A 10,668-nucleotide genomic window follows, 5' to 3' on the forward strand; every position below is an offset into this window, starting at 1 on the left:
GTGCCTCCACTTCGACTGTGTCTTTTCCCCGTCAGCCATGTTGTAGTTTTTTAGCGTCAAGTCTACTGACATATATAAGTTAGAACTATACGCTACTTTGTATTAGAAATAGCAACAGCGGAGGATGCATGTGCATGTACGAGCAAAACTGCCCCACAACAAAACAACAAAGAAAAGGAAGGAACTTATTTACCACAGCATCGGACTAGGGCTGGGCGATATATCGATATGCGCGATATATCGCGGGTTTGTGTCTGTGCGATATAGAAAATAACTATATCGTGATATTCGAGTATGCGTTCTCACGCAGTTGCTTTTAGCTGCTGGCATTACACTACAGGCTCTCCTCACTATTTCCTGTCTCTCCTCCTCAAAGACAGCAAGCGCAGCTTCTACACACATTCCCCCAAAAAACAGCAGGGGGTCCATCGTCTGGCGGTGGTTTGGCTTCAAGTGGGAATATGTCGAACCGTAATTTGTCAAGTGTGGAGCGAAAGCGTTGCTATAAAAAGTAGCATTACTGCTAATATGTAGCATCATTTGAAAAGTCACCTGCTAGAGAATGAACAGTGCTTATTCCGCATGTCAACATCTCCGTTCGGTGCCACACGCCCACACCATCAAAATGCCGAGGCAAACATTTCCAGATCAACACCGTATGAAAAAATAGTGATTTTTTTTTAGTTGTGATTTCCTTCTCTGCATGAAAATTTTAAAGTAGCATATATTTATGCAGTATGAAGAAGAATGTTTTAATGTAGACACATAGAATCATCATACTGCTGTGATTATATGCATCAAGTGTTCATTCAAGGCTAAGGCAAAATATCGAGATATATATCGTGTATCGCGATATGGCCTTAAAATATCGCGATATTACAAAAAGGCCATATCGCCCAGCCCTTCATCGGACTACAATGGCAGACTTGCGCGGTTAAATCCATACCATTGGTGGAAATATCCGCTGACGTCTCACTTGAGAAAAAAATCACATATTGGGTAAATTCCAAACGTCTCATTTGAAGGAAGTAGCAAATATGTCTTATAAATATCTTCGTCGTGCCTCCATGGTTTGATTTCAAATGTTCGGGACTTATGCAGACCCCAAATAAACAAAAACATGGCACCAGCAACTACGAAAAGTTGGTTTTGCATAATAGGTCTCCTTTAAGGGGCTGATTAAATCAAACTCAATTGATGCGTTCTGGTGTCTGTCGGTGGCTTTTTTTAATGGCGTTCGTTTATTCATTTAGGAAATATATTATAATAACATATATACATCTTGCAAAATACATTTTCTTGAATGCGCTATGGTGTTGTGATGGTCTACCACCTCCTTGCAAAGCGCATCAATAGCATGCTAGGTTTGGCATTGCAGCAGGCCCATAATTAGATTTATATAGTTAAAAAGATAGAAGTACCAATGATTGTCACACACACACTAGGTGTGGCGAAATTATTCTCTGCATTTGACCCATCACCCTTGATCACCCTCTGGGAGGTGAGGGGAGCAGTGGGCAGCAGTGGTGGCCGAACCCGGGAATCATTTTTGGTGATTTAACCCCAATTTCAACCCCTGATGCTGAGTGCCAAGCAGGGAGGTAATGGGTCCCATTTTTATAGTCTTTGGTATGACTCGGCCGGGGTTTGAACTCACAACCTACCGATCTCAGGGCGGACACTCTAACCACTATATAGCCCTTTTCTAGACACTCAAAGCGCTTCACATAGAACTGAGAACCCATCATTCATTCACACCACATTAACACTATATGGTGGTAGGCTACATTTGTAGCCACAGCTGCCCTGGGGTAGACTGACGGAAGCGTTGCTGCCAATTTGCGCCTACGGACCCTCTGACCACCGCCATTCATTCATTTATGTTCATGCACCAGTGTGAGCGGCACTGGGAGCTGGTGGGTGAAGTGTCTTGCCCAAGGACACAAAAGCTAGTAAGTACGATAGCGGAAGCTGGAATCAAACCTGGAACCCTTAAGTTGCTGGCACGGCCGTTCTACCCGCTAAGCCAATGGTGCTGTTTGTTCAACATTGCAACACCCGGTGGGACGGAGCATGATAACATGAATGTGGAAGGAAATGAGTTGTTTTCATGGACACATTATGCTGGTAGTACACACAAAGACCTAATTTAAATAGGGTGGTCTGCACCACTTTCTGCACTTGTTATCAATTGCACACGCAGTCTTAGTCGATCAAACGCTACACGCAATTCTATGGTTTGCAAATGCTGTTTAACGCGTGGTATTTGGATCTTAGTAGATCTGGCCCTTGGTGTACCTTCTAAAGCTTATTGAGATTTGAACTCAAGTGGATTATAATGGGCAGTCATTTGACTCAGATTTATATACACCATATTGCCAAAAGTATTTGGCCACCTGCCTTGACTCACATATGAACTTGAAGTGCCATCCCATTCCTAACCCATAAGGTTCAATATGATGTCGGTCCAACTTTTGCAGCTATTACAGCTTCAACTCTTCTGGGAAGGCTGTCCACAAGGTTGTGGAGTGTGTTTATAGGAATTTTTGACCATTCTTCCAAAAGCGCATTGGTGAGGTCACACACTGATGTTGGTCGAGAAGGCCTGGCTCTCAGTCTCCGTTCTAATTCATCCCAAAGGTGTTCTATCGGGTTCAGGTCAGGACTCTGTGCAGGCCAGTCAAGTTCATCGACACCCGACTCTGTCATCCATGTCTTTATGGACCTTGCTTTGTGCACTGGTGCACAGTCATGTTGGAAGAGGAAGGGGCCCGCTCCAAACTGTTCCCACAAGGTTGGGAGCATGGAATTGTCCAAAATGTTTTGGTATCGTGGAGCATTCAAAGTTCCTTTCAAACTAAGGAGCCAAGCCCAACTCCTGAAAAACAACTCAACACCATAATTCCTCCTCCACCAAATGTCACACTTGGCACAATGCAGCCCGAAATGTACCATTCTCCTGGCAACCTCCAAACCCAGACTGGTCCATCAGCTTGCCAGATGGAAAAGCGTGATTCATCACTCCAGAGAATGCGTCTCCACTGCTCTAGAGTCCAGTGGCTTTACACCACTTTGCATTGGACTTGGTGATGTATGGCTTAGACTCTGCTGCTCGGCCATGGAAACCCATTCCATGAAGCACTCTGCATACTGTATGTGGACTAATTGGAAGGTCACATGAAGTTTGGAGCTTTGTAGCAAATGACTGGGCAAAAAGTCGGCGACCTCTTTGCACTATGCGCTTTAGCATCCGCTGACCCTTCTCTGTCAGTTTACGTGGCCTACCACTTAGTGGCTGAGTTGCTGTTGTTCCCAAACTCTTCCATTTTCTTATAATACAGCTGACTTTGGAATATTTAGAAACGAGGAAATTTCACGACTGGATTTGTTGCACAGGTGGCATTCTATGACAAATCCACGCTGGAAATCACTGAGCTCCTGAGAGCGGCCCATTCTTTCACAAATGTTTATAGAAACAGTCTCCATGACTAAGTGCTTGATGTTATACACCTGTGGCCGGGCCAAGTGATTAGGACACCTGATTCTGATCATTTGGATGGGTGGCCAAATACTTTTGGCAATATAGTGTATGTGTCACATCCCTCTCTTATTTAATACATACCATTAAAAGTGTATCGAGTACTTTGCAACAGAAGAGTTATGTGCACAACAGTTCCGTCGTACTCAGCAAATGACTACATTATGTAACACTGCAAAAATGAACAGGTAATTCAGATTTAAAGGCCTACTGAAATGCGATTTTCTTATTTAAACGGGGATAGCAGGTCCATTCTATGTGTCATACTTGATCATTTCGCAATATTGCCATATTTTTGCTGACAGGATTTAGTAGAGAAGTTCGCAGCTTTTGGTCGCTGATAAAAAAGCCTTGCCTGTACCGGAAGTAGCAGACGAGTAGCGTGACATCACAGGTTGTGGAGCTCCTCACATCTGCACATTGTTTACAATCATGGCCACCAGCAGCGAGAGCGATTCGGACCGAGAAAGCGACGATTTCCCCATTAATTTGAGCGAGGATGAAAGATTTGTGGATGGGGAAAGTGAGAGTGAAGGACTAGAGGGCAGTGGGAGCGATTCAGATAGGGAAGATGCTGTGAGAGGCGGGTGGGACCTGATATTCAGCTGGGAATGACTAAAACAGTAAATAAACACAAGACATATATATACTCTATTAGCCACAACACAACCAGGCTTATATTTAATATGCCACAAATTAATCCCGCATAACAAACACCTCCCCCCTCCCATCCATATAACCCGCCAATACAACTCAAACACCTGCACAACACACTCAATCCCACAGCCCAAAGTACCGTTCACCTCCCCAAAGTTCATACAGCACATATATTTCCCCAAAGTCCCCAAAGTTACGTACGTGACATGCACATAGCGGCACGCACGTACGGGCAAGCGATCAAATGTTTGGAAGCCGCAGCTGCATGCGTACTAACGGTACCGCGTCTGCGCATCCAACTCAAAGTCCTCCTGGTAAGAGTCTCTGTTGTCCCAGTTCTCCACAGGCCAATGGTAAAGCTTGACTGTCATCTTCCGGGAATGAAAACAATGAAACACCGGCTGTGTTATCCGGCACAACAGTCAAGAGGTGCATTCTACGGCGGGGGTGCGTTATCCGGCACAACACCTGCCGCAATACACCGCTTCCCACCTACAGCTTTCTTCTTTGCTGTCTCCATTGTTCATTGAACAAATTGCAAAAGATTCACCAACACAGATGTCCAGAATACTGTGGAATTTTGCGATGAAAACAGACGACTTAATAGCTGGCCACCATGCTGTCCCAAAATGTCCTCTACAATCCGTGACGTCACGCGCAGGCGTCATCATACCGAGACCTTTTCAGCAGGATATTTTGCGCGAAATTTAAAATTGCACTTTAGTAAGCTAACCCGGCCGTATTGGCATGTGTTGCAATGTTAAGATTTCATCATTGATATATAAACTATCAGACTGCGTGGTCGGTAGTAGTGGGTTTCAGTAGGCCTTTAATAGACATAATCCATTAGCAGTTGTGGGCTAAGTGCCTTGCTCAAAAACACTTCTGCAGTGTTCAGGAGCTGACTTCTCTCCTGCAAATAGCCCCGCGGCTTTTGTCCATGGCAGATTTGAACTGCAACCTTTCAGTCCAAAGCCAAATATTTTAGTTGTTACCGGACCCGGCCATTGAGTATGACCTCATAGGACCTACTCGTCAGTGTCAATGAAGGTTCTAAAAAGTCCTGGCTGGTCCAAATCCGGTGACAGCAAAGCAGGAGCAATGTCCACAACAGTGGCTGATTGTCTGGTCCCCAGGAGCCAGTTAACCGCTGATGCATACACACTAAAGTCTCTGTGAATTCAAAGGAAGCCACTCGGTTAACTTGCGTCTCATTTTCACTCATAAGGACAAAAAAATAGCTTAGAGGATTTCAGCTCCACTTTGCTTTCAAGAGGTAACTGGGAACAACAGTGTCTATTGTAGGCTCCTCCAGCTCACATCTGGAGCGTATTTATAGTAGAGAATTCCAAAATAGTATAAAAAAGATCCTGTAAAACACTTTAGAGCAGTGGTGTCTAAACTTTTTTCCACTGAGGGAAGCACACTTTCAAAGCCAATGTAACATAAAGATTTTCTTTTAAGAAAAAAAACAACAACTTGCATGTCAGCAAAAGAAAAAAAAATAGTTTCAATGAGGCGAGATTGATCGTACTGGGCTTTAGGTGGGATTTGGGTGAGTAAATCAAGCGCTCCTTTTTCTCTGTATCCTGGCGTAAACGTCCTCTGAGCTCACTGTAAACAAACATCATTCTGGACTTCTTCACTGTTTCAGAGGGAGACATTTTGTGTGCTATTTGCACTGAATGGTCTGCAAACAGAAACATCACACCTCAACACATCAAACCTTATCAGCCACCTGAACTGCCAGCATCACTGTGAGGGTGTTTTGAAAGTATATGCTAAAGAAGCTGCCCAAGGTGCAAGTGCACAAATTACGTATAAAAATGAATACATAAAATAAATAAATAATCAGTTATCGATGTCGTTCATATGTTCCTCTTCAAAAGAGTAAAAAACAATTAAAATACGTCATTTTGCAAACGAATCTGCCAATGGAACAAGTCTTGGTAAGAAATCTTGAAATAAGACATTATATATAAGCTTTACAAACTTAAAAATGATCTTGAAACTAGCAATTAAAAGTTGTTATTAGTTATATACTTACTAGTATCGGGAAGTTGTGCGTCTTATAACAAACGTGTGATGCTCAAAAGTAGTATTGTTTTCCCTCAGAAGATCTATTGCCTAAAAACAAGTTATTCTCACTGAAAAAAACCCATCACGCTTCAACACATCAAACCTTGTCAGCCACCTGAACTGCCAGCATCGCTGTGAGGGGGTTTTGAAAATCTATGCTAAAGAAGCTGCCCCAGCTGCAAGTGCACAAATTACATTTAAAAAATAATACATAAAATAAAATAATCAGTTATCGATATCGTTTTTAAGAAGCAGGAAGTTATCTGCAAAGATATTGGCTTGAAAAAACATGTCAACATTTCAACTTTTTCCCGTTACATTCCATTAAACCTATTTGCTCTTTTGTTCCACTTTGTGTTTTTTTGTAGTAGTATTTTAAGAATGCAGAGCGGGCCCTTAAATCATTTGCTGCGGGCCACAAATGCCCCCAGGGCCGCACTTTGAAAAAGTGTGTTTTTGTGCCTCCACTCCTACACTGGGAAAATATGTTCCTCTTCAAAGGAGTAAAAAACAATGAATACACATTGTTTTTGTTTATAATGAGCAAACGAATCTGCCGATGGAACAAGTCTTGGTAATAAATCTTGAAATAAGACATTATATTTAAGCTTTACAAACTTAAAACTGATCTTGAAACTAGCAATTAAAAGTTGTTATTAGCTATAAACTTACTAGTATCGTGAAGTTGTGCGTCTTATAACAAACTTGTGATGCTCAAAAGTAGTATTTTTTTCCCCCCTCAGATGATCTATTACCTACAAACAAGTTCTTATGTCTCACTGAAAAATAACTATCCAGGGGATTGTGACAAATATTGTGACTAGAAATTACAAATGTATACTTGGTGAGATTGTGAGTTTTTTTCCAGTGTACTCATGTGAGAGGAGAGCTAAACCGCCAATTCTTTATGTCAATAATGCACACTCCTGAGGAATGTTGAAGAAAGAGTTTTATTCTCCTGTCCCGGGGGTCAGCAACCAGCTCTTTAGCGCCGCTCTCGTGGCTACCCGGAGCATTTTTTAAAAAGGATTAGAAATGGAAAAAGATGGTGAAAAAATAATTGTTTTGTTTTAGTATGTTTTTTGTTTGAGGACAAACATGACACAAACCTTCCCAATTGTTAGAAAGCCCACTGTTTAACATGTTTGTGTGTATGCTTCACTGATGAGAGTATTTGGCGAACATCGTTTTGTCCTACTAATTTCGGCAGTTCTCGAACTCACCACAGTGTGGGTTGTGACAGTTTGTTTACATGTAAAATATTCCACTCCTTCTTTGTCTCATTTTGTCCAACAAAAGTTGCATGCTGTGCGTGAACACACTAAAGTGCACTTTGTTGATGTAATTGACTTGTTGGAGTGCTAATCGGTCCTATTTGGTCAGTGCATGACTGCAAGCTAATCCATGCTAACACGCTAATTAGGCTATCTGTATGTACACGTTGCATCATTATGCCTCGTTTGTAGGTATATTTGAGCTCATTTAATATCCTTTACTTGTATTGTATTTAATTTTGCATGTCTCATGACTAAAGATGTCCGATAATATCGGCCTGCCGATATTATCGGCCGACAAATGCATTAAAATGTAATATCGGAAATGATCGGTATCGTTTTTTTTTATTATCGGTATCGTTTATTTTTTATTAAATCAACATAAAAAACACAATATACACTTACAATTAGTGCACCAACCCAAAAAACCTCCCTCACACAAAAGGGTTGTTTCTTTCTGTTATTAATATTCTGGTTCCTACATTATATATCAATATATATCAATACAGTCTGCAAGGGATACAGTCCGTAAGCACACATGATTTTTGCGTGCTGCCGGTCCACTAATAGTACTAACCTTTAACAGTTAATTTTACTAATTTTAATTAATTACTAGTTTCTATGTAACTGTTTTTATATTGTTTTACTTTCTTTTTTATTCAAGAAAATGTTTTTAATATATTTTTCTTATTTTATTTTTATTAATTGTTTTTAAAAGTACCTTATCTTCACCATACCTGGTTGTCCAAATTAGGCATAATAATGTCTTAATTCCATGACTGTATATATCGGTTGATATCGGTATCGGTTCATATCGGTATCAGTAATTAAAGAGTTGGACAATATCGGAATATCGGATATCGGCAAAAAGCCATTATCGGACATCCCGACTCATGACACATTATCTGTATGTAATATTGGCTGCATTTCAGATTTTTTGTGTGTCATGTTGTTCCAGACCACAGCAAACGTCACCCAGCTTGCAAAGATTGCAATAAATCCATTAAAAGAAGACAGACTGCATTCTCCTTTAACTTGGACACACACATCTATACTTTTGGCCGTTCTAAGACAGTCATTTCCAGGAGTTATCTAACCCTCTGAGAAGTTTTACCAATGATTTCCAATGTTGTAAAAATGTGTAGAATACATATTAAATGTCAACATTTCTGTCGACGAAGATTTGCTTCAGCCTATGACACATACTCATTTTGATAGTAGGCTAATATAACTAATATAGACACTTATGTCATGTGTTGCCTTCATTATAAGACTTATATAAGTCTTTTTAGTTTTTGCGGCTCCCAGCAGATTTGTTTTTCTTATTTTTGGTCCAATATGGCTCTTTCAACGTTTTGGGTTGCACTATCCTCTTGAACGTCTCTTATCACTGGCATGCTGAATAAGCACTTTTGACTCCAAGCATAATGTAGCACAGTTGATATGAAATATATCATTTCCAAATGACTTTTCGAACCAAAACGTGCATAAAGTGGGATTAGATGACCAAAGTATCACGCACATGTAAATAAAGGCTTGTCATTTTAAAGGAATGAATGGCTCAGTCCGCAGCTGTGTTTAATCTAGCTGCATGAACTATGTCCAGTCAGCATCCTTCCACGGGACAAGAACGGAAATCACGTCCACTTTTCAAAATAAAAGCACAACTTACGTTGCTGCCGCGGAAACGTGTCCACTCCTTGTCCGTTGAGCTCCTAAATGCATTTGTATGCATTTGTCCCGGCAGCAGAAATCTGGGTGAAAATAGAATCACGCTCACGAAGGGTACCTGCTCATGGGCTTAACCCTTCGGAAGCAGCCGAGGGGAAGCTCGAAGAGGTCTGGCTGGGTAAAGTTACTGCCACCTCAGAGATCCCTCATGGTTTTTGTAGTCCGCTTTTGACTGGATTTAGTAGCACCAAAAAGCGCTCCGGAGCGCGCGCCGAGTGATTATCGGATCCAAACTGAAGACGCACGCAGGTTCCCCGCGCATATGGAGCAGGTCAGACCGTGGAGGTGTTCACCTGGCGTCCACGGAGCATCAGACTGCCTGTGGGAGGCGGTTCTTGTGCACAAAAGCTGCGCGCTGCGTCTTTACCTCCGGGCGCTGCGTTGCGTTATGTGCCTTGACTTGCACTGATGGGAGATCACAAGTCCTACCTACCAGCTGCTGGTGTTGGGTTTCACCGCGTTCTGCCTTGTGACGCCACGCATAGACTTCTGGCATGTGAGCTCGAGCATACTTGCCAACCTGGAGACCTCCGATTTCGGGAGGTGGGGGGGGCGTGGTCGAGGTGGGGGCGAGGCGTGGTTGGGGGCGGGGGCGTGGTGAAGAGGGAAGGAGTATATTTACAGCTAGAATTCACCAAGTCAAGTATTTCACACACATATATATATATATATATATATATATATATATATATATATATATACATCCTGAGAATATGCAAACAAAACTGTGTTTAAATAATTGCTCCTTCAAACTTGCATAAATAAATCTTAAGGAATATAACATAACTTGGCTTCTGAGAGTTTCAAAATGTAATGAATAAAATGCTAAAGTTGTTGATAAACAAGCAATTATTTTAATAATTAAATATGGTCATTTTAAATGAATTATTATGATCATTAAAAATGTATTATTTCAAATATGTTCATTTTAGTGTAAACATATGGCTGGATGTAATAAGGAGTCAGAAAAAATACAAATAAAAAAACAATTAATTTTGATGTTTTTAGCAAATTATTTGGTTTTTGGTTTTTTTAATTAATAAATATATTTATTTTTAGGTAAGATAAACATAATATTACAATTTATCTCTCGTCTGGATGATTTAGTTCTTATCACCCTGTTGCCCTCCCGTCTCTTCCCCAAGGATGACTCCATGTGCTGGGCAAATGCCTGGAGATGCCCTACGTCAGCAACACGGTCAGCGGTCCGTCGGTGCGCAGCTTGTACATCGCCGCCCTCTACTTCACCCTCAGCAGCCTAACCAGCGTCGGCTTTGGCAACGTGTGGGCCAACACGGACACCGAGAAGATTTTCTCCATCTGCACCATGCTCATCGGCAGTATGGAATAACGTGATTGGGCTGGCACGTTGTTTATATCGTGGGAAAG

General features: G+C 41.5%; 1 protein-coding gene across 2 annotated transcripts in view; it reads right to left on the reverse strand.

Moving 5' to 3' along the window:
- The window catches only part of LOC133616842 (uncharacterized), a 271,957-nt gene extending 262,196 nt beyond the window's left edge, over positions 1 to 9,761 (reverse strand). The window contains exon 1 of one of the 2 annotated variants that reach the window (XR_012050812.1): positions 9,221 to 9,761. Coding sequence is in view for 1 of the 2 variants with exons in the window: in XM_061976458.2 (XP_061832442.2) it covers positions 9,221 to 9,273 (53 nt within the window). In the remaining variant the exon portion in view is untranslated. The remainder of the gene's footprint in view (positions 1 to 9,220) is intronic. The other variant, XM_061976458.2, reaches the window with a different exon arrangement.
- Between the last annotated feature and the right edge of the window lie 907 nt (positions 9,762 to 10,668).

The sequence above is a fragment of the Nerophis lumbriciformis genome, linkage group LG14, assembly GCF_033978685.3.
Source record: "Nerophis lumbriciformis linkage group LG14, RoL_Nlum_v2.1, whole genome shotgun sequence".
Lineage (NCBI taxonomy): Eukaryota > Metazoa > Chordata > Actinopteri > Syngnathiformes > Syngnathidae > Nerophis > Nerophis lumbriciformis.